Raw genomic sequence first — 25,673 nt, 5'->3', positions numbered from 1 at the left:
ATTACAAAAGTGTAAATTATTTCTTTGTACAAATGTAAATGTTCTAAAGAACTGTGATATTATTGATGTAATTTTGAAGAAAAGTATTATCAGAAAAACAGCTTCAGAGGTTTCTGTATTTTCTCAGACTGTAGAATTACAAGGGAAAGTTGCTTCTAGTTAGTTTGTTTGCATTAATGAACAGAATCTTTGTGACATTTTTTCTTTCCCCAATGCTTAAAAATGGGTATAATTTTTATGGATATACCTAACATATAGAGCATTAGCAAATCAAAGACTATTTTGAATTTCCTTATGAATAACTGAATGCACTCTTTTGGGAATGAGGACCTTTTCCTGACCTCAGTTATATTCCCCAAAAAGAATTGACAGTCTATATATAAATCTTCATTTCTGTGCTATGATCAGGGAAGGAGACATTTCACTGAAAGTGAAGGTCTCATATAACTGGTGCATCTCCTTTAAATGTTAAATTATTTAAAATTCTACTTAATGAAAGTGAATCAAAACTGCATCACACCTTTCCTTCTTGGTAGTAAGAGTATATTGTCTGATAATCTGAAATAAGAGATATTTATGAAGTATGGAATGGAAACCATCCTGAACATCATGGATATGCCGTGATTTCCCCTGGGGCTATTGTGAAATATGGAACTGTACACACGAATGCTCCGTTTTGCCAGGCCACCATCCTTTTCTGTGTAATATACTGAGGATGACTCCATTCTTTTCCTGTGGGATAACAGGCATAGATTTTGTGGTGTGTGTTCTTATCCTTGATCAATTTTTTATTACCTCTGGGCATGTGATTGAACTGTGGCTGGTGTGGATGGTGGGAACCAGAGCTCTGAATAAATGGACCATTACATGTATCAAAGGACTTAAATAAATGCACTCCCATTATTAGAGTGACATACAATATGACACCATTTGATGTGTGTGTGTGTGTGTGTGTGTGTGTGTGTGTGTGTGTGTGAGATTGCTTTTCATTGGACATATCCTGTATCTTACGTTTGTATTAACCTGTTAGTAGTTCTACATGTCATAATTATTTCTTGAGTGGGAATTTAAGTCAAAATGATTTTAAATGATATGATACTAAAAAGCATTAGATTTCTAGTGTGCCAGTTGTGAAATCTGCAAATGTAACTTTAAAACAGACATTCATAGTGCTGCCTAAATGACTCACCATCATGCCTACATGAGTGTTTTTAACTTGCAGAGTGAAAAATATATGGAACTGACATATTTGGATGATTTTGAGGAACCATAACCCAAAGTCATATATCACAGAATTATGTTGTTCTCTTTGTCATTTTGTATGTGCTTAGAATGAGTTAGGTAACCCAAGGTATAGCTGTTCTTTACAGCTGCATTTCATAGTACATTTTTCATTTTCGTCTACTAGTAAGATGTGGATTCACTCTGACTGGTAGTGAGAGTTTGTCAAGCAGATACTAAAAAGAAGAGAAAGGGCCCCTTCTGACACTGAGAACTGCTTCTGACACTTAGGGATGCTGAGAAAGCATTAGTCTAGTAAGTCTCAGATATCTCAAGTTTAACAAAGTCTTTTTTGCTGAACTGTATTTCAATAAACAGATATTAGTAACATTTTTTATAAATTACATTTTCTTTTTAAAGGAAAGAGTTGAACTGCTTTCTGAAATGTGGTGGGCTGGTGCTTTATGAGCTTAAGAGCACCAGGGCACTAGCAGACCAATGTATCATTTTTACTGTTATTAGGTCCATTTTACATTACAAATAACAAGACGATATATCTGTAACCTTGTGTTCATATAGGGAACTAAAACATTTAGTGCCTCAAACTTTTTTTAGTGGTCTTTCCCTCCTTCCCGTTTCAGTTTCATGCTGGTTGCTCACTTGTGACCATGTGCATGTTTCTCATCTTGGGTATGAGCCTCTAGCTCCTCCTGTCTCACCGTCTGGCATCCATGATCTCTTTCCTGTAATGAGTACTTTAAAAGAGACATTTCCTAAATGAAGGTTTCGGTTTCTGAGTTATTTTGGCTATTGACTATGCTTTTTTGTAATTATATATACTTTCAGAGATGAACAAGGCCATTTCTTTCTCTTCTCCTTCTTAAACTAATTTGAATAGCACAGAAGTTTTATGCAGATTCTGAGTGAACAAGGAGGAAAAAAACCCACATTTGTTTCATTCATTCAGAAGCACATCAGTTGAATTTGTGTAGAATGATGGGGCACTTGTTTGAGACAGTTATACTCAGAGATGGAGATTGTCTTTGCCAATAATTTATTTAACACAGGTTCACTGTAGGAATTACAATTCATGATAATATTTCACAAGTCTATAGGTTAATGTATCTTAATAAGCTAAAAAAAGAAACATACTTCAAACAAATGACAGATTAATTGCCCTGTTTTTCCAGGCAAAGGAGAGAGAGAGAGAGAAATGCAATCCAAATTAACAGAGGTGTACCTTTCTACAAGCTGGTTCTTGGAGGAGCTGGCTTAGCTAACTGAGAGCTGACATCCACCCGACATCCAGCGTGAAGCTAAAGCCGCTTGTCGTTAGAACCCATTGCTAGGGGAGGGAAGGGGCAGGTGTTGGTGGGCAAGATGAGCTTCGCCTCCAGCGGGCCACTGCGTGGTTTCCCCACTAATGGCAGAGAGTCCCTTGTGATGGCAATTGCTGATGCCCACGGTCTTTAGAGTGCTATTTAGATTGGCAAAGGACAGCCTTACCCAGACTGAACACTGTCCATAAGTCCTCACAAATTCCTGGTATTTAAAGTTTAAATGTTTGTATGTCATAGCAACTCTTCCATATGTTCTTATTGAGAAGTCCCTAGAGGCACCTGGCAACAGTTGAGCTACTGAGTACTTATTGACAACAACAGATGTGAGGACAACATCCCCACACAGCCTCCTCAGTGTACACTATTCACTCTTAGATCAAAACTTCTCTTAAGTCATAAACAAATGGACTTGAAATCATACACAACAGCACTGGACTAGAAGCTCAGTGAAACTTGGTTGTTAATCTTTCACTTAATTATTCTGATGATTTTGAGTAGTGATGATTGACTCATTTAAAGAGTGAAATTTGGTATTACCTGTAAATTTGCAGTTGGCATTATAAAAGCAGCAAGCTGTTTCCTTAGTTATTTGAAAATTTCTACAAAAAGGCTTGAGAGTGGTTCTTCATTAAGGGAAGGAATGCAGGCTGTTGCAGCTTTATTAGGAAATTAGCCATTTTTCATTTGATAGATTAAGAAATGCATGTTTGATTTAAAATCAAAATTGACAGGCACATTTTAAAGATAATTGAAAGAAAGTTTGAGAGGATACAATTGTAGGTGGTATTCACTAAAGCATTCTGATTTTCAAATAAAGGTGCGAAGAGTGGGGAGTACACATTTGTGGTGCTGAGAATTGGGACCTCCTGTGTATTCTCTATTATTCCTATGAGTAGCTGGTTCTTAGGAAATGGCAGACCAGAGGGCGTGGATGAGAGCAGGTCTGGTCATCAGAGTGGAGCAGTCAGTGCAAGCATTACTGAGCCATGGACAGGCCCAGAGCACCTGATGTTTCACCTTGGAGCCAATGGGGAGTAGGGGGCACAGAGCTAGGATGGGGGATTCAATGCAAACCTGGGAATTTAGCTCCTGCCCTTGCTCTCTGGGGAGTGACTTTGAGGCAAAATATTTCAATCTTTGCTTCACTGTGGTGCACAGATATAAGGCTGTATGCCGAATTTATAATTTTTTAAAATAACCACCCTTTATGAACCAAAGTGGTAATGGTAACATCCTTAAATTGCCACTTAGGATTTACATTATTCCATATCAGCTGAGACATGGATTTGCTATTTCATCAACACCTTTCAAGGGGAAAGTCTTTTCACTAAAAAAAAAAAAAATTCTCGTGCCAGTAGGTGTTTTAACCACAGGGGATGGGGAGTGTGGGTGGGCATGTGGGCACAGAAGATGTGTGGGCACCTAGAGCTGAATGATGAACTTGAAAGGAAAGAATTGTGTGTGGGCATAGATTGATTTTTTTTCATATCAACTTACAAGTTTAAGATTGAAGTTTAAGAAGGCACATAGGTTTGCTATTTTTAATACAGAGATTTCTAAAGTTCTTATTTATTAAGGGATTTCTAGTCAAATAGTTCAACTCCAAGACAGGTAAGTTCCTTGCATATATTTCGTGTCTTAGGCCATTGAGTTGAGGAGTTTTGAATGGTAAAGTGTGTCTTGGGTTAAATAAAGTTTTAGAATCCCTGGATGCTCCTCATTTCTAAGGGATAATTATCATGTTCAAAGGGAGCTGCTCACTTGGGAAATAAATTCAACTAATCTTAAAGTATCTTGTTTGTTTCTTGATTTTAATCTCCTCCTATGACCTATTTCTCCAGAGAAATAGAAAATGTTCAAGGCAAAAAATAAATAAATAAAAAGCCCTTTCCTTAAATTCATCCCAGTGAATAGAATTGTATACCTTACTGTAGGTTTGCTATTCTAGAGATTACTACTATGAATACCATTCACTGAAAATATTGCTGTAATCACTTTAGCTAGTACTGAGATCCAATATAGTTAGTGGAACTGAATATGGCTGACTATTTATTAAAAAAAAAACAGAGTAGGCTTGTACAAAACAATATATCCTCAGGTACATATTTAAACATTTTTAAGTCACTTAAATATTCAAATTAGAGCATTTAATACTTAATTAAAATTCTTAGTTTAATCTGAACATTCAATGTCATATATCAAAATCAGTAAATATAATTTTGTTTTTATCATATACTATATAAAATAATTTGTGATTGACATGGCCCCCATGTTAATCACTGGACTTGATATATGCATGTAAGTTTTTTAACAACAAAAAAGATCAGATTTTATTGAACCTTTCCAATGATGCTGAAATATTTTGAAACTCTTAAAATAAAACTTTTGTCAAATAATCTATCATGTTGAATCATTATTACATAATTCATTATGTAAGCCACTTGTAATTTTTCTAGTAGTTCAATGAACTAATCAAAATACCCAAACTTCAAAGGGTTTTGTGCTAAAACTACCCATGTGGAGGTGGTTTGTGGACTGTCACCCATTCCCCTGCCCTTGAGTCAGACTCAAGAAATGCACAATGGCCCAGAATAAGAAAAGCTGTACATGGAAAGGATAACGAGTAACTATATGTCAATAAACACATTTAAAAGAAAATGATTTTGAAATTCAGATAATAAAAGAATCTCTGATTGTACTGTTAAGGTACTCATTTTCTCTAATTATTAATCCCTTGCAGTTGGAACTATAATTCCTTTAATTAATTAGTGTCTGATTCTTACTGAATTGCTTGTAGAACATTTCTGATTTGGGTTCAAAAAGTACTGTGTGTCAAATACTTTTTTTAAGCCAGAGGGAAAAAGATCACTTATTTAAAAAGTGCCTCAAGTAACATAGTGTCCTTTTATTAATACTTTGGGTTATTATGTAACATAACACTGTGCTGTATTTGCATGTCATCATTCAGGAAAACCAAATGAGGTATTCAGTTTGCTAGTGAAATGATCAGTACACATACTGTGTCTAACAACTGAATACATTTTAAGACTCAGGGTCTATGTGGTAGTACTGAGAGGAGGTGAGTAAGGAGGTCTGTTAGGGATGGGCAAAGGTCATCATAGCAGTAGGAAAAAAACACCAGTAAATTAATAAATTGGAGTTTTATTTATAGTCATACTGTGAAGTTATTTTAGCTTAAGTGAAACGGATGTTTTCTGTTTGCAAGATTAATATTCAACCACACTTGAGATGGGGAAGCATATTTTAATTGGGCAGACATTAATATCTATAAAGAAAGCCAGAGACTTTCATACAAACAAATGACAAGTGTCCACAGGAGTAGCATTTAAGTAGGACCCTAATAAATAAGTTCCGACAGTTTTTCTTAGAGGTTGGCTGTGTTAATTTTTAAGCTGTCTCTCCCAGATGACATGTTTTGTATGTCTTTGCATATACAATTATGCACCTGGATAAACATGTATCCCCATACTGATAGATTTTTTTCAACCTACAAGAATATAAATCATTGAATGATTGATTGATTAGGATAGTAGTTTGTGACACAGACAAATGTCCAAGAGGAAATAGATGGAGTGCCAATCTATGGAGGTAAGGCCAGAATGTGTTTTAAGTTGCATCTGACATGTGATGTCCTTAAGCTCTTCTCTTAACATGTGCTGACATGAGTATCTTAGAAAGCCCTTGTGCAGACAGTAACCCCATGATATATGGGACAAGAGCTGTTGCTTACACATTCTGATACAGAGAGGGATGAAATGACCCTGTGTGAACTTTCAAACGCATTGCATCTGTGTGGTTGATTGGCATTGTGGAGCATATTTTGGGGGCATTTTGCCTGGTATCTTGTGTGCCTTTACTTATGGCACAGATTGACTCTCAATATGGACTTCACGTCAGTGTATGTTGGGTTTCTTTTAAAACACTGTCCTGGCCCTCTCCTGAACAAGTTGAATTAGAATCTCTAGAGGTCAGATCTGGGCATTATTCATTTTTAAAAGTGATTCCAGTGTGCAGCCAGTTTTGAGACCATTTGCAGTTTAGTAGGAGCCAAAGTTGGAAGAGAAGAAAGATTGAAGTATATAATTTCCACTCTTGTTCTCATTTACTTGTTGAGAAGGATGCATCACTGTCCAGTAATAGTCTAGTACAAGCCAACTATGCATTTTTAAATGTTCTGGTAGCCACATTAAATGAATGAGTAAGGAGGAATAGATGGGATAATTTTAATAATAAATTTTATTTAGCCTGATACATTCTAAATCTTAGTATTTCAACATACGATCAATACAAAAATATTTATGAGATATTTTACATTCTTTTTTTTTTTTCTTGTATCTAGCATTCTAAATCAAGTGCATACTGTAGACTTACAGTGCATCTCAGTTTGGACTAGCTACTTTTCAAGTGTTTAACAGCCATACATTGCTAGTTAATCCATCCTGGACAGAGAAGATCTAGTGGGTGAAGTGTTGAAATACAAACAGAGTACAAAAGCTTATTGTTGATTTTGCCACTGACTAATCCTGTGACCCTGGACAATTCACTTTTATCCTCTTTCTGGACTTCAGATTCCCCTAGTGTAATATGAGGGAGTCAGGAGTCAGTCTAAATTGGGAGTTTTCTGATTTTGCTCTAAAAAGCCCCAGGATTTTGTGGGTATGCCTTAACAGCCACCGTAGGGAAGAGAGGAGAGCAAGATGCCTTAGTTCCTTTTTTCTTTGGATATACTTGAATTTCCAGGTGTCATATTGTTGGAGGGAAAAAAAAATTTTTTTTTTGAAGCAAAACAAAGGTTGATAAAAATATTGCTAGATATTTCTTAGGTATGTGAGTCTCTCTCGTCGTCATTTATAAGACAACTCCGGGCGATCAGGCAGCAGGCACCCTGTTCTGCCCTCTACTGAAGGTATCACCACCATAATCACTTTTGTTGACTTCCTATCAAGCAGTATTAATCCCTTCTGGAGGGCTCAAGGGGCTCAGGTTTGAGGAGCAGAAATCTCAGGTACCTAGCTAGCTCTACCACGGAGTGATAGCGGAGCACTATGCCTACTAAGGCACATAATGGCCGTTTAAAACAGGGCTAGCTCAAATCACCACAGGAGACTCCTGACTCTTTCTGAGGTATGGTTCCCCATAGTCAGTCAAACTGACGGCTGGGATTACTCTGGCTACCAGACTTTTCTGACTTGGAATGTGATTCTCTACTGATAAAGGCATAATTGACAACTTCAGTAATTATTATATACATGGCAATACTCACACATGATTTTGGTTTCCAGACTAGTAACCTTTCTCTTTATCAGATAGATGAACTCTCCAGTGGCATCAACAAATAGAAAAGAAACAGTATGATAGCCTGTTCTTTGGAAATCAGCCTCTGCTAGAGTTCCACAGTCAGTGACCTGGGAACATGATCCTACTTCAGTATGTTATTTACTTTCGAAGCTTTCTTGGTGGTTTGTGTTAGCAGTCAGTCGAGGCCATACATTTTCAAAATTTTAGCTACTTTGTGGTTGCATTTGAGAAGAAAATGAGTGACATTGAGTGAGAATTTGAAGTGGAGAAACTGAGAGGTTTTCCATATTTTTTAGGATGCATCTAAGAAGTATATTATACTCTGTACTTCATAGGTAATTACAAAATGTTTTAGAAGGAGTCAGCCCAAATATCAACAGCTGTTTCTGAATTTTTATTAGCATGAACAATCCAGTCCTAAGCTGACTCATGTGTCAATGAAAGCAATTTGTAATACTCAAAGCAAAGGAGGAAAAGGGAAATCCAACTTTATTATGTCAAGCGTAGCCACTTTCCCAAGTTAATGAAAGAAATTCTTCACTCTAAACACTTTGGAATCTTTGGTCTAAGTAGTTTTTGCTCAATACTTGACACAGGTCTACATGTAGGACTGTAGGTGAACAGGGAGAAAGCAAATAAATGTGACCTTTGTAAAGCTGATATTTTCTTTATGAAGCCAAAGGGAGCACAAATACACAAATATTAGCCCACTCTTATTTTTGTCCCAGAAAGCTTCTCTCTTGCTGACAGCATCTTTGTGTTCAATCATTGGCACCATTGCCGCCCATCTTGGTTCCCTGCAGGCCTTACCATCTGCCTCACTGGAAAAGTGCCCATCTCATCAGTGTCCCTGTCATCCATTTGGAAATAGGGCCCTCTGCTTGGCCTTTTTCCTCTTTCCTCACTCCTGTTTATTTGGAACTAGCTCCAGTATCTCAGAGCAGGTGGCTTTCCTTAGCCAGTTACCTTAGGATTAGCAATTACTGGAAGGTAAAAGGTAGGCAGCAAAGGGTGAAGCATCTGTTGCTGCCATATCTTGGCCTTGGAGAGAGTCTAATTCATGAAGGTGATGCCCTCCGGAGGTGTTCTCCTTTGCCTCTCACTTTCTTAAGTGCTTCAGCTCTTTTAGGTTTAACCCTCTGATCTATCTTAAGTTTAGTAAGGCCATCTAGTGTGTGGTTGGAGAGACCCACTGCTTTTATATGCTCAACCACAAATCAGCCTCCTTTCCATCTATGCTTCAATTCTTGCCTGTTCTGCAGTCACCTAAGCCTTCCTAATTGTCCAACTCATATCTTGGGAAATCACTCAGAAAGATTCAGCTCTTGGCCTTACCCCAAGTATCCTTTTGAAGTTTCCCCCTTTCCATTTTCCACCCTATGTCTGGGAGTTTTGAGGAGTTGCCAGGTAAGATACTTTCTAATTTCAAACCATACATAAAGACCCAAGTAAAGACATGTGGCCATGGTAGTGTTTCCATGTTTTCTTAACAAGCATGTATGTTAGTGAAGCAAAAGGGGAAGAGGGCAAAGAAACAAAATGAACAAAATAATTCCCATTGCCAAAGTCTAATACCTAATTTCCTTTTTTCTCTTCCTTGTTTAATTCTTGGATTTTCTTTTATTTTACACTGTGCTTTGGCATTGCGCATTTTGTCTTTTATTTTATATCATGTTTTTGTATTATACACCTGTTCTGCTGTAAGCTGCCCCAAACAAATTTGAAAATAACTGCTGTCTTTATAAGAGACACTTCTCAGTATTTGTTAGAATTTCAATTCTTAAAAGTGATTTACTCAACACTTTTTAATTGTTAAGCACTGTCTTAAGTACTTTCTGGGAAGCAGTGTGTGTAGTTGTTGACACAGGTATTCTAGATCAGACTGCTGGAGTTTACACTCAGTGGGTCTATATATAAATCTCTAGATGATTATTTTGGACAAGGTGCTTAATACTCTTGAGCCTTAAGTTTCTCCCTTACAGTAATATTATGGGAATTAAATTCATTTATATATATAAACACCTCTTACTCATCTTACAGCTGTTACTGACTTTATTACCCAAACAATACCTGGCGTAAAATGAACACTCTATAAATGTTGCTCCCACTATTACTGTATACTTCAGTTATTATAACAATCCTTAGGTAGATATAGTCCCCACTTTACAGGTGAGGTAACTTTGGGAGCCACAGGGGGTTATTAACTCGCTCAGGGTCACCTGACAGATGTGTGTGCAGAGCCTTGGTTTGACCACACAGCCTTATGCTCATCCACTGAGTCTGCTCCTGCCACTTCATTTCGGCAGCATAGTTAAGTACGTATGCTTGGATTATTAGGAAAACCAAGCTTGCATCCATTAGTACAGGTTCATTTCCTGGTATTTCTTTTCTTCTTAAGTAGTTATACTTTCTCTTGGATAACAAACCTGTGCTGTTAGATTGCACAGAATTTCTTGACATCGGTCTACTATCAATCCCGCTTCTATAGTAGATAGTTTTAGGAACTAGGAGGGCCGGGTTTATTCCTTAACATCAAGTGTTCTTCATAAGAGAGGAACCATCAAATGAAAATGTTCTTATGCATAGGGCAGAAGGCACATGGCAGATCAAAGGTTCATGATACTGTGTTTGTGCCCTTTCCAAAGGAGCACAAGTTGTTCAGCAAATGAACCCTTGTGAAACAGAAAAAAATGGATTTCCCTCACTGAAGAGGCTTACTGGCCATTCACTGGAAATTTATCTTTATGATACATCTCTGTCTCTGGAACCTTTGGCTGTCCTGGCACCTCATGGGAGTTTAGTGAATATCCCCTGGCTGAATAAATGAACCACTGTAGTCACAGACTGAAGAATGCCAGTAGCACCAGAGAGTTTCTTACTATTAAGAAGGTATGGGGGCAGGGGAGAAAGAATAGTTAGCTATATTATGTAATAAGTCTGGTTATATGTAATAAGTTGTTTATATGTATGATAAGTCTGAGCAACAAGTGGAGTTTGTCACTGTATCATATTCCTACATATCTGTGTCTCTCCCCCTGATATTATACTGTTCTCTCACAGCTGAAGGTGTTCCTTCAGTGCATGCACACATAAATCCTGATTTCCTGTTCAATAATAAGTGTATTTGCCGTTTTGCTCTCAGATTCCTGCTTTCTCATTAAACAGTGAGTCAGTCAGTTTACTCAGAGATGTGACTGTGGTTGGAGGGGGCAAAACGGGTCTGGCAGACCTCTTCCCATTTTTCTAATCCCAGACGAGGAGTCTGCTTTCTAGTGGAGAAATATCTTCTCCCAAGTCGGTTATGGTTGGATGTATAAGAACTATTTTCTTTTGCTGAAATTGATTATTGCCTGTCAGAAACATATTTGTCTCCTTTTTCTGTATTAACTCATTCAGAATCTTCTAAATGCAAGAGATAGGTACTGGATGAATAAGTCTGTAATTTTTTTTTCAGCATTCACATTACGTCTAGCAGCAAACGAAGAAGGCAGTATGAATTCTTGACAGCCCTTGATTGTATTTTAATGTGGGAACTGTTTAAATACTCCACCAGGTGGTTAGTGATAGAGGCAGATATTTGGTGGTTATTATTGGGTCATTATTGTTGAGTTTTTACTAATGTAATATTTGACTTTTTCTCTTTCAGCTGTCCCATTTCCTCCAAGTCACCGGCTTACAGCAAAAGAAGTGTTTGATAATGATGGGAAGCCTCGTGTGGATATCTTAAAGGCACACCTCATGAAGGAGGGCAGGCTGGAAGAGAGTGTTGCATTGAGAATAATAACAGAGGGGGCTTCAATTCTCCGACAGGAAAAAAATTTGCTGGATATCGATGCGCCAGTCACAGGTAAGTCCTGAGACCCCTTTGTATTCATGCTTTATTGTTTTTAACATCCAGTCAGAAGTCCTAGCTATCAGTGAGTCTTCAAATACTTTATTCATCTTACTCTTTTACTGTCAAATTTTTACATTAAGAACTAAAGGTATTATACATATATAACAATATTTTAACTTTCATGTATTAAATATCCATAAGACTGTGATGCTCTAAAATGTGGTGTGCCACTTGGAGATGGCAGATATTCTGAGGTAATGCTTTAATTAAGAAGTGATCTTTTTTGTCAGCAGAAACACTAACTGGCACAAAGAACACAAAGTATTCACTGGCAAAGATTAGACGAAGTAGATTAAGTGACTGAGTAAGTAACTAAGCTGAAGCAGTGGCTCCCAAAGTGTCATCCCAGACTAGAGGCATTGGCATCCTGCTTGGAAACTTGTTACAGTGTTAAATTCTCAGGCCCCATCCCAGAACTACTGAGTCCGATTCTCTGGGGTGAGGCCCAACAATCTGTCTCAAGTCATCTAGATGGTTCCAGTGCACATTGAAGGTTTGAGAACCACTCAGTTTTAGGAAGAAGGCCAAATTTCTCTCCTTCCTGTAGTATTTTGTTTCTGGAAAATGTGTCTTTACTCTTTGAGTGTTTATGTTCTCTTACTTCTTATGGGCAGATACGTATTTTTCATAAGTGTAACTTCACTAGGCAATAAAATTCAATCTTGTCAAAAAATTTTATATGGTATAGAGGGTCAAAAACTAGAGATTATTTTATCTACCCTTTGTGGAGTTTGCTAAACTTGCAAGTTTTCATTTTAGTGAAGTGAGAAACCTTTTCTTCTTAATCATTTTTCTGGCAAAGGGAAAAATTTTAGATACAAGATTATTATCTGTTCCAAAATAAGGGACATTGAAAAATATTTCATATATACTACTGATTGCTTCTTTCTTCCAAATCTTCATTACTTGTATTTTTGGCTTTCGAATGTGTATTTGAATGTTACTGTTAAGAGAAAGATAAGCTCTTTTGCATATCAGACCAGAACTTCCTTGGTCACAATGTCCCTAATGATACTTATGCCAAAGGAATTGGCATTATTCACATTTTATTTTTGGTTGGCAATGCTGCTTGTCTTATCTATAATTCAGAAAATTAATGAATGTGTTTGGAGCTGGGCAGCAGGAGAAATTTGCTCCAGTGGTGTTAACTCAGTGTTGGCCAGTGGTGAATGCATCAAGCCACAGACTTCCCCTGTATGCATCATTATGAAACCCATTTTCCACGTGTTAAAATGGAGTCACACATTATTATCTCCAACTCATAAGTGCTGTGAAAACATAAGGACAAAACAAATGTGAACATGCTTTATTTTCTTTTTTTAAATTTTAATTTTTTTATTAAGATATCATTGATATACAGTCTTATGAAGGTTTCACATGAGCAACATTGTGGTTACTACATTCACCCATATTGTCAAGTCCCCCCAACACCCCATTGCAGTCACTGTCCATCGGTAGTAAGATGCTATAGAGTCACTACTGTCTTCTCTGTGCTGTACTACCTTCCTGTGACCCCCATACGTTATGTGTGCTAATCATAATAACCCGTAATCCCCTTATCCCTCCCTCCCCACCCATCCTCCACAACCTCTCCCCTTTGGTAACTGCTAGTCCCTTCTTGGAGTCTATAAAAGTCTGCTGCTGTTTTGTTCCTTCAGTTCTGCTTTGTTGTTACACTCCACAAATGAGAGAAATCATTTGATACTTGTCTTTCTCCGCCTGCCTTATTTCACTGGCATGCTTTACTTTCTTAATACTAAAACTGTTTAGTATCTAAATACTAGTTTGGAATCCAACATCAAAAACCTACTTTAAAAAATTCACTATAAATCCCACTTACAAATTAATGGTAAAATATTAGCTTTAAGTGATATCTTTATCATTAAGCTTATTTGTTTTTGTTAAGAGTGAATGGATTGATATTTTGTTATGAGTTTTTTTTTTTTCTACCTCTCATGATAATGTGTGCTTTCCAATGAAGAATTCATGATAAATTCACGAATGAGCCCAGTAGGTGGTAATAGAGGTGATAACTACAACTAAATAGAAATGTGAAATAGAAATTTAGGGCTTTGTGCATTCTGGGATGCAGTCAGCTCTTCAGCTTGATAAGGCTCTGTCCTGAAAGAGCACATAGAGAAGATTCTGGAAGGGTCAGACTTACGATGTGTTAGCCCAGAACCTTTCTGGAGTCTGCAGACTAATTGCCTGCATATACAGTATAGATCACATCTGGTTTTTTCTAGTGAGATCCATAGTGAGAGCCAGCTGACAGTTTGTCAAATTTGGGGATATAGATATGAAGAGACTGGAAATCAGAACTCAAGTATGTATAACTTTCCCTGGGGGAGGAAAACTCAGTCTTTTAGATAGTGACAGAATCAGCTATGGAGACATCACAAAGTGAAACATAACTAGTGAAATCATCACTAGTGAAATATAACCCAGCATGAAAAACCTTTCTCTAGAAGAGTGTTTATATTTCATACAGGATCCTCAGGAGCCATCAGTAGATTCCATTGTAATGATCTCTTTCCTTCTTTTCTGGCAATATAGGCACATGGAATAATAGTGACAAAGAGGATGGGGAAAAAAAGGGAATTTATTTTAACACTTGGATAAAAGATGGAAAATCAGACAGCAAAGGGGAATATATAACTTCTATTCCAACCTATGAGTTTCTGTGCAAAGTTGAAACCCAGAGGATTGCATAATACAAGCAGGGTGTGCCAATAAGAGGAAAAAACACAATCTCTTTGTATTTTAAGATACTTCTTATTGGAAAAATTTTATATACGATTGTGATCTGATATCTGATTTCATCTGGACAGCTGAACCAGCAGTGTAATATTTATTTTTAAATTTAGAATGTGTGCTATTTGGATAAGATTGAACTTTATTAGTGATACTTGGCTATGCAATAAAAGGCATAATTTACAGTTCAAAATCTTCAGGGTAGGGTGTTTTATCATTCAGAGTTTCCCAGTCAAAACTAACTTGCCTGTACACTAGCTTGCCCAGTAAGAATGGTGGCTGTTTCAGAGGTTGTAAGGGAAATGGGAACCTTAAGAAGCAGTTGTGAGAAGGGGAAAAAGAAAGAAGATGGAAATAGAAGAGAAAGGGGAGAAGAAGGAAAATAATATTACAAATGAGGACCTGTGAAAACAGATTTAAGAGGAAAGAAGCCAGGACTTCCAGTGTATGTGGGGGAAAGCCTGAAGCCTGATCATACGGTGGTTTTCAAGTGGTGTTAGAAATTATCTCTCACCTACAGATGTCAGATTCCTAAAAATGGCAAGGTGGGTAAGGGAGAAAACTGGCCAGGAACTTCTTGTGTGGCATTCAACTTCAAGTGTAGTAATATGTAAACTTTCAAAATGAACCAAATGGTAAATATTTTAGAATTACATGCAAAGCCCCTGCCCAGTTTTCTTTCTATTCCTCCTCCTACTTTTTATTAATAAAAATGTTTCACTTTCAAATGTTTAGGGAGAAGATATGTTCACATCAATCCCATGGTTTGCCCGCATTTCAAGAAAAACCTAGAAATTAGTGTTCTGGTAATTTGAAATCTGGACATTCTTTCATTCCTTTAGCACTTCATTAATTTTAATGTACTAAGCTGCTCAACTTTCTTCCCCCCTATCCAAAAATGTTTATAAAGTGGTGAAATATTTTGTGTTCATGTGGGATTTATTTTTCCTTTGAAATTCTGTACATTTTATTTTTGAGATAAAAGAAGAATCAGGAAGCTTCCTAGTTGCAATTTGTACCTTTGCATGAGTGAGTGTGGAGAAGTTGATGAAGCGTTGTGTCCTTTGCCTTCCCGGAGGTGTATTTAGATAAACCAGTAACCATCTGCATGGGGGTAGAGATGGGCATTAGCTCTGGTCCCCAGTCAAAACTAACTTACCTAGAAACTAACTTGCCCAATAGAATGGTGGCTGCTTCAGAGATTTAATTTGAAGAATGTGTTTCTGTTATTGGAGGCATTTTTGCAAGGAAAGTTTTTTCCTTCTTTGAGTCTTTTCTGAAAATTGAGTTGAATCTATCTTTGTTTCCTTGCAACATACAAATGGCTTATTAAAAAATGTGGCCAAAATATCAGTGTGGCAACTTGCTACAGACTGAATGTTTGTGTGCCCCTCACCCCCCTGCAACCTCACCCCTGCAAATAGTCATATGTTAAAGCCCTAATTCCCAGTGTGAAGTTATTTGGAACTGGGGCCTTTGGGAGGTAATTAGGTTTAGATGAGGCCATGAGGGTGAAGCCCTCATGTTGGGATTAGCACCCTAATTAGAAGAGGAAGAGACACTAGCCCTCTCTCTCTTCTCCATGTTCAGATACAGCAAGAGGATGGCCATCTGCAAGCCAGACGTAGGGCCCTCACTAAACACTAATATGCCAGCACCTCGATCTTAGGCTGCAGCTTCCAGAACTGTGAAAAATATTTGTTTTTAAAGCTACCTGGCCTGCAGTATTCTGTTATAGCAGCCCAAAGTAAGACAGAACTCATTTTGGGAATTCAACTTAACAAAGATTTATTGAACATTTGCCTGGCACACAGGTGAGTAACACCTGGTCTCTGCTCTCCAGGGGCTCAGAACAGGAAAACTGAAACCCATGTTTTGCGCAAAGATACATATATCAAACTTGATTAAATTACAGTTTAAGCTATAGATGTATTCAGGCAAATTAAGAAGCATCCAAATGGATATAGCTAACTTAAAGCCAAAAAGTTTTCCTGTGTCCTAAATGGCTAAGGTTTCTCTGATAGTGCCATCAATTTTTATAGTCCATCTTTGAGTGAAAGAAACTGTTTGGTAGCTGGGATCCTAACTATCTTGAACATGGATTGATAACTCTTTGAAGGTTAGGGACTGTGGATGATAAAACATGTGAGGTGCACTTGTCGACTAGGATACCCAAGGCCTAGCTGGGTGTCAGACACCTAAACAGATAATTACTATGTAATTTATTAAAGAACTGTAACAGAGGCATCTACAAACTAGTGTGGGAACTCAGAAAAAGAAATGCAGGGAAGCTAAGAAAATTTTGACAGATTACATGATATCTGAACTGGTTCATGTGAAAATGCTCGGAAAGGATGTTCTGGGCAGAGACAACATCATGTTAAAGGTACTGGCGTTTTCTGTAAGGTGGCAAGGTGTGTTCTTGGAGGTTTGCTGTGGGAAGACAGGGTCTCAGAGGCTGTGAGGGGTGGACGTGGCGGTAAGCCAGAGATGCTTGAACAAGGCCAGATAATAAGTAGCACTTGAGATTCCAGTACTGCTTCATGGGCTCTGTGGATTCTGGGGGTTTTGGAGCCCAGGAGTTACATAATCAGGTTTGGGGCCAGAATCCCCTCCTGGAAGTGGTGAGTGGAGAGGAGTGGGGAGAAGCTCTTGCAAGAGGCACCTGTCATTCTCATCCAGTGGAGCTGTGATGGGGACTGGCAGGGTAGGAGGATTGGAAGTCATTTTCATTATGGGACCTTTTAAAAATGATAGTTAACATTGATCTTAAACCATCTGATTGTACTTGAAAATCAGTATCTATTTAAAGACGTCTTGAAGATGGCAAGATGGCTTACACAGGGATCCAGTTTACTACATTTCTTCTTGAAGTTCTCATATTTTCCTGTTTCCCTTTGTCTTACAGATAACATTCCCCTCATTTGTAAAGCAAAAGCAGACCAAGAGCTTAGGTTTTTGAGCAGAGTGATTTAGACATGTTTTCTGCCATCTGGGCCGAGGGGGTGGGCCAGCATCAGCCAGGCAGACTGCTAATCTCTGCCGTTTGTCTGTGTCCTGCAGTGGGATTTGTCCCCAGGGCAGCAAGGATTCCCTCCGTGGCTGCGCCTGCCATTTAGCGTGTCAGGCAGTTGCCAGGAGAGCCTTCTGGCTGTGTTCCTGGATGTGGGAGTGGACCAGTGGCCAAGTTTAAGGTCATGGCATTCCTTCCCTTGCAGCAGCTGACGTCAGTTAGGAGAATTCCCCTGCCTGTACTCAGGAGAGTTAAGCGGGGATAAGCATCCAGTGTCTGTTAAGACCTGAAAGATCAGTGTTTATTCTCCTCATACTCTCATTTTCACTGTCAGAGCAACATGGCCTTAGTTTATATGGGGATAAGATTATTCCTGGGGCATTTTTCCCACTTGCGATTTCAGTGGCCAAATCGTTAGGGCTTGTCTTGCAGCCGGAGGCCTGTTTGGTGCCTGCCTGCCTCTGGCAGGCAGCGCATTTCTGTCTCAGCCGCGCAGCAGCCTGTCATTTTGATGTCCTTACTCCCCTTCACTTGGGCCCAATTAAAACACAGACGAACAAACAAACAGAAAGGGATTGTAATGATAAAAGGTCACTGAATGAGAGGCGGAATCCTCCCTGAAGTGTTTATCTCCCTTGTTTTGCCATCTTGGCCTTAGGAAACCCATCTTACAAATGAGAAAAGGGAGTCTGAGAGAGTTTAAGTCAATTCCTCAAACTTGAGTCTGGGTCAGAATCATCTGGATAGCTTCATAAGACACAGACTGCTGAGTCCCACCTCCAGAGGTTTTGATTTAGTAGTTCCAGAGTTGGGCCTGAGAATTTGAACCTCTAACAGTTTCCTAAGTGATCCCTTGATCTGGGACAACACTGTGGAAACTACTGGTTTAAGTAACTGATCTGAGGTCTCATGTCTAGTAAGCTGGAAAACCTTTCTTTGAACAGGCATCCATTTGCATAACTCATGCTTAGCAGTTGCACTCTGTTACATACAGTGTTCTACCTCTGTACTAAAGTTTAAAAAATCACTCATTTTCAAAAAAAAAAAACCATCCATTTTCAGTTTACTGGACCAGAATTTGTTCTTGCTTTTTGCTGAAGAAAACATACTAAGAACATTGTTAAAGCTTCTCGAAAAAGAAGGAATAAATTCTTTTGACTTTTGATCATGTTACTACATTTTAAATAAAAATGTATTGCTATAATATAAAGATGCAAAACAGAAAAATAGTGCTGAGCATATTTGGGCAGAAAGTTTATATAGTTTTTCCCAGTGAAATACCTTTGTAGTGCTTTTTTTAAAATAAGCTTTCTGAGTTGACTGTGGAAAGCTGCTGCTGAGATGGTTTACAAAGGAAAAAAAAGGAAGACTGGGATTGAAAGCATCTTTAAATGAAGTGTTTGGAAATGAGCATAGTATTCTATTAAGAGTAACTGAGCTGTAGAACTCAGTACTTGTATGTAATATGCAAGTTAGTAATAATGTGTTAACATCACTAAACATGTAACACCATCCAGAGGAAACATTTGATGGTTATTATAATTACATTGTAATCATGTGAACAGATATTTTGCCTTAAGACACAGTGTACTTGTCTTTTTCAATTTGCCATGAATCAGTGCTTTCACAAATGATGCAGTGTTTCAGCTCCATTGGTAAGGGACAATGCTGTAGTTGTTTTCATAGGAAGATAAAAATCCCCAACACTATTATCCTTAAAATCTAAAAGTTATCACTTGCAGAAATAGTATTCCCAATGTTTTGGAGAAGATTGAAATATGATCAGTACTACCATGGCTTTAAGAGAAGTAATGTTTCAAATAATACTGAAATGCTTCCAGATAAGGAAAGAATATTCTTCTTAGGTAACTTAAAGGGGAAATGTATTTTCACATCTTTTGTCTACTCAGATTATAACCATGTTTCCAATCTTATTTTATGTTCCTTTTTCTCCTTGAAGTGTACCTAATAATTTCAGACTCCATTTTATTCTCTTGTGAGTTGGTAATATTAGTTTATGGCTTTAGTGGACATTCCCAAATACTGGTCACAGACTGGTACTGGTTTGTGACAAAGGTTTTGCTGGTCCAGAGTGAAATTATCTTCTTCATTTTAAGAGAGAAAGCTTTCTTTTTGTATAGGAAACTATGATGACAATAGATGATATTTTTACAGCTTTTTGGGGGACAAATTAATGAATTATTTTTATTGTAAGGCTAACATTTTTGAAGTTCTTGTATTTGCCAGTCACTATTATAAACACTGTACTTTTTAATTTTTGGTTTTCATACAACCCTCTGAAGGAAGTACTGTTATCAGCTCTATTTTACAAATGAAGAAGCTGAAACTCTGTGAAATTGAGTATTGTATCTAAGTTTACCCAGCTAAGAAGTACCAGAACCAGGATTGAAGCCCAGATGGTACAACCATGTCTATTCCCATTATATTTGGGGGTAGAAGTTGATTTCAGAGGTCCATTAAATCATTAAATCTGGGAGTAATCATACAGTGTGGGATTTAAAAATATTGTACTGATTATCTTTTATTGTTTTGTGCTACTATCTTATCAATTACTAACATTCTGAAGACCTGAATCTTGTGTTGTGGTGTTGTACGTGTTCCTCTATTCCAGGATAATTTTAGTATAAATGCATTGCTGATTTGCAAATAGCAAATTATGAAAATAAGGTAGTGGAAGTATATAGAAACCTCTGAAACAGTATCTACTTACATATGTGTGTGGGTACATGTGTTTCTGCCTGTGTGTCCATGTAATCATTTGAACAATAGCTGTCTTTGTATTCTGTTCTTTTTTCCTGAATATCTATTTGTTGATCTCTGTCTTATGTGGAAGATTTTGGAAGCATGAGGTACTGGATAAATAAAATAAAATGTATGAATTTGTCAGAAGTAATTTCTTAAGAATCCATGGTTTTATTAGTGGATTAGTAAGAGAAAAATAAAATTAAATCTTGAAGCAGCTTTTTAGTACTATGTAAAATGATGTCCTTGGTTTATAAGTGTATTATTTAAAATATTAACGAAATGCTTTTATGCACACATTCTTGCTAATATGAAAATACACTCCCTGAGAGAAGGCCTTTAGGCAGCTCCATCTTGGCTTTGCTTTTGTGTTGGGGTTGGTAGCTTGCTGTTCCCCTACTATTTTGTCTAGCCCTCCATCAATGTCAGTGAGTCTGCACTAACCTGAAAACTGTGGAAGGGTTTGAGACCTAAGTCAATCTGTTGAGGAGGGGAAAAAAAAACTTAAAAATGGTCGATGGATGTTCTTTTCCTAATATTAAACCCTAAAAGGTCTATGTAAGATACTGTATGTATACATAAATCATGATTCAGGAATCAATCACACACTGGTAACAAATCTCCTTAAAATGGATTTTATCATATGAAAATAACATTTCTAGTTAATTGTGTTTTGTAAAAATAGTATTTTCCTGATTCTATGACAGTAAAAAATCCAACAAACCAACTCCACATCCAGGGGATAACCAAGTGTCTTTCAGAGATTTTTATGAAACAGCATTGTATTCTAATATTCTGAACAAAATGTCATGTTATTCAGAATTATGCCTATTAATGTATGGTTACTTTTTAACTCTAGTTCATTGTATAAAATGCTTCTCTGTAATTAATTTCTGTCCATATTTGGCATTGTGACTCATGTATCAGCCAGTTTAGACATAGCAACATTGTTTCATTTTGTTCCTTAAGATATTTAAGGTTTGGACACTGAGGCTTTTGAACTTCAACTTCATGAGAGTCGTATATTTGGTGAAAGGACACTTGACCTGTTTTATTCTTTCTGTATACTTTTCTTCTTATTTTGTCTTAATGTTCTCTGCTCTGAACTTTCTTCATGTTTACAATAAACAAAGCCCTATGAAAGTAAAATTAGGATTAATGGGAAGAAAAATTGTAGGAAGAAATGAAGGAAATTTATATTCCCAACCAAACTTTCTTTTCCTCTGACAGTTCCATTGTAATTATCTTTTTTTAAAAATAAAAGTTGATGTCGAAGTCACTATTTTTTTTATGTGGACTTTCTTTTCAGATTCTTATAATTTTTTAAAATATCCAAGACAGTTTAAACTCAACTTTGGATTCTTTGGATTTTATGATTAGTGTCAGACATTTTAATATAGAGAATCTATTGGGAAGGCATGAATTTGATTCCATTTTGGAGACGCAGTTATTAACTCTCACACAACCTCTGAACGTGCTGCCTGACACAAGATGCCATCTGGTGGTGTGCATCGATACATCTAGTACTTTCGCCATCAGCATCTTACATCCTGTATTGCTTATGAAGGAGAATATTTTTGAACCGACTTGCCAAGACATTTGTTTCCATTTCAAACAAAGGATCCTTTGCACCTTACTTTCTGTCTTCTCAAAGTAATATGCTTGTTTGCTTTGGTCTTTATTAGCATAATCTGATTCTTTCTTAAAAAAACGTTGACTTTGAAAATCAGGCTCCAATTTTAAGGACTCAATTTAGTTCACAAAAATTTGTAGATATTCGGCATTCTCCTTAAAATCCTAATTACATGTGTTTTTCATGTAGTTTTTCAATGGTGAGATTTGATTGATCATTTTGATTATCATGTGATAAATAGATTATCAGATAATCATGAAACAAATTATTCATTTGAAATTCTCTTCCTCATGTTTTAAACATTAAAAGCCAACTCCTTCAAAGGTGGACCTTAGCTTAATCTTAATACTGCTTTCTTTGCCTTCTTTAAGAGATAAGCTGGTAATACTTATCAAATATATATCAAAGCTGGGTGAAAATTAGAAAGTTAATTGTCTGCATTATTGACATAAAACATCCATTCCACTTGAGAATACAAACTGAGGGAATGTTAAAAATACATGAGGTTTTTTTTTAGGCCCTTTCAAAATTTTCTGTGACTGGGTCTGCTTATTTTATTAAGGGCAAGGTGGCAGCAAGCCAGTTTATAGACTCATTTCTCACTGTTGTATGCTTAGCATTCTCAAATTATGCTCATACTTCTGGTCCAGCTAGTTTATCTAAAAAAATAAAAAATGGAGTGAGAAGTGAGAAAAAACTGATATTTAATCTCTGCTTGCAGGTCATCTGAGATCCATCTCCTAATAACAATGCTGATGCTTAATGACAGTATGACAATACCTTTTTGTTCCCCTGTGTACTGTGGTATCAGTATTAAAAATCATGGATCTCTAGATTAGCATTCCGGAGCTGCAGTTTCCTAGCTATGTACAACTGGGCAAATTATTCCACCTCCGTAAACCTCTGCTTCCTCATCTTTGAAGAGATGAGGTGTTAGACTTATGCCTGTCACTCATATAAAGAGAAGTACTGCAACTCTAGCTCTTAGACAGATAGATATTGCCAATAAACAGTAGCTGCTTGGTTATCATTGCTATTACATTTTTGTCGTGACTGTTGTTGTTATGTAGCTAATATTCCAACTATCAGTTCTATTCTATTGTTTGGTGATTAACAGCATAGAGAGCTTTTAGCTATATTAATTTGGATAATATAGCAGACATCGCATTTCTCTTTTTATAGATGTAAATAAATGCTAAGAGGGCTGTGGAATGAAAGAGGGAGCAGATAGGTCCTCATGCCTACAGTTCTTTAGTTCTCATCCTTTCTAAATTGTAAATGAGTTTTAACATTAATTAAAGAAAAATAAATTTTGTTTTTGTGGACATTTTTCATGCTGTCAGTACATCAATTAGAAAGAGGAAGATGAAAAAATTTTAAAAACCTGAAACATGAGCTATTAATATTGAATTCTTTTAAAGATTAAGAATAAGATTCTTTTAAAATTAGAAGTAATTAACCAAATATGCGAGGGTGGACCTTACCCAAGCATCCCACATCAAGTAATAATTCTTCATGTTTGATGGCTGAGTCATTCTAATGCAAATACATTTTAAATTTGAGTGATTGACTTTAAATAATAGTTCATGGAACTACGAACGTTATCAAGATTTTACATTTCCCACATAATATGCAACTGTAGATTGCTCTTTGATGTTTAAAGCAGAAAAACATGACAGGGATATCCAGTGATTTTTTATTTTTTGTTCTCCCACTGGCCACCCTAGGGCTGAAAGTCTTTAATAACTGGAGTTTGCCCTATGTGTAAGACAAAAACATTGACACATTAAGATGATTTAAATATTTTTCAAGTTTTCATTTATTGGGCATTTACCCTGAAAAAGGCACTGTGTTAAGCACACACATGCAATGGTATCCAATCACTCTTAGCATCAGGTTGCAAATCCTATGATGGTTTAGAAAGTCTTGCATGTTCCAGTCCCTATATATGTTTCTCGTCTCATCCAGTACTTGTTTCCCTGATTCTTTCTTTATTTTCAGAGATCTGTCTAACTGGCATTCTTTCAGTTCCTCAGATGTACCACCTTCCCTTTCAGTAGGAGACTTGCCACATGCCATCATTCTTTCTGGAATGTCCCTCTTCCCCCTACACACACCTAATATCTTAAATAGTCAGATTTCAGCTTAAATGTCACTTCATTAGTTCTTTAGGGAAGCCTTCCCTGACCTCCCAGTATAGTACCATGTACCTTTTCTTAGAAAATATCACAGTAGTGATATTGTTATTTGTGTGATCATTGTGTTGGAGTGTTTCTTCCTCACTAGACTATCTGTTTAATGAGGCAGACCCTTTGTCTGCTTTGCCTGCCGTTTGTCCTCATGATGTAGCATAGGGACTTCTACTGATGGAAATTTTATTTATTAATATTTGTCAAGTGAAATAATGCGTGCATTATTTCAGTTTATAATATCCTCAGTTATTAATATTCCTATGGCCACATATACGATGTGTCAGAGAGAATTGGAGCAAGGTTCCAGTGAAAGTGGTAAAAACAGTTTTTATTCCTAAACTATTGCAATAGGGAAAAAAATGACTAGTAGAGAAATGAGCCCAATTCAGAATACAGCAAAGACAAGTGGACGTTTATAGCCAAAGAGCAGGGCATGGGTGTCAGTGGGTGAAAAATTATCAAGGGGAGATGGTAAAGGTAGGGGAATTCTTGCTGAAGGCAGGACAGGGTGATCAGATATCAAAGCTGAAGGGATTCTTGCTACAGCTGGACTGGGTAGGCTGAAGACAGGGCCGAAAAGATGGGGCCTGGACAAAAATAGGGCTCATAGGAGCCCGTCTGAAGCTTGGTCAAGGAAAGGGTCTTTGTGAGTCTCTTCACTTATTCAAGGAAAGAAGCAGCACTTTTTTTTCTCTCTGAACACTGCAGTCCGTTTGTCAGCTGGTCACCTTTTGTTCCTGAGGGACCAGCTGAACCACCTGTTGAGATTTGGACAGTTGCCAATTACTGTACTGTGCAACCCAAAGACATTTAATAGAAGGATACCTATGAATGCAGACAGAGATCAGAAGCTGAACCGATCTATACGCCCAACTTCATAGGCCTTCGGGGATCCACCTGGAGGGGTCCCAGAACCTGTCATCTTTCCTCCGTGGGTCAGGTCAGCACCATGGAAACAATACAAGGGATTGCTCCAGTCACCTCTTGAACCTTCGTGGGCATGACAGAGACATCGTTGAGGTCACTGGAGCAAAGGTGGAGCAGTTGTTCCGTGTCCAGGGTGCTACGCTTATGGACAGTGCACCATGTTTCTCATGACTGGCAAGTCACAGGTTTGAGGCCAGTGGTTATGTTGTCTGGGGACAAGGCGAATTGGCTTAGTGATGAATAGATGACTCTGTTGTTGAGTCACACTTCTTCAACCAGGCAATAGGTTCTTTGGGATGGCATCCAAAAGTGGCAAATCCTTCCCTGAAAGTAGTGAGGTTGTAGATGGAAGTTAGGCCCAATTCTATAGCTGTTTTTCTAAATCGTCCCCCGCCCCCGCCGCCACCCCCAACCAGGCACTTAGATCACCTCCAAGGAACCTGTGATGTCCTGGATACTCTTCAGTTTCTACAGTGAGAGTGAGGTGAACTGGAGGGAGTGGGTGGTTGTTTTAGAAATAGTTCAAGAAAGGAAGAAATTGCAGATGATCAAGTGTGATGAAGGGACTATTTACTTAGTAAAATGGGAGAGTTAGCAAGATCCAGTCCAGTTGGCT

At 37.5% G+C, this 25,673-nt stretch overlaps 1 protein-coding gene across 2 annotated transcripts in view; it reads left to right on the top strand.

Moving 5' to 3' along the window:
- PPP3CA (protein phosphatase 3 catalytic subunit alpha) overlaps nt 1-25,673 on the top strand; it is a 297,778-nt gene that overhangs the window by 127,689 nt on the left and 144,416 nt on the right. For both annotated transcript variants that reach the window (XM_036879171.2, XM_036879172.2), the window contains exon 2: nt 11,527-11,727. In XM_036879171.2, coding sequence (XP_036735066.2) covers nt 11,527-11,727 — 201 coding nt within the window. The remainder of the gene's footprint in view (nt 1-11,526; nt 11,728-25,673) is intronic.

Source organism: Manis pentadactyla, chromosome 5 (genome assembly GCF_030020395.1).
Source record: "Manis pentadactyla isolate mManPen7 chromosome 5, mManPen7.hap1, whole genome shotgun sequence".
NCBI classification, from domain to species: Eukaryota; Metazoa; Chordata; class Mammalia; order Pholidota; family Manidae; genus Manis; species Manis pentadactyla.
Note: the sequence above shows the minus strand (reverse complement) of the source record. Positions and strands in the feature narration are given on the sequence as shown.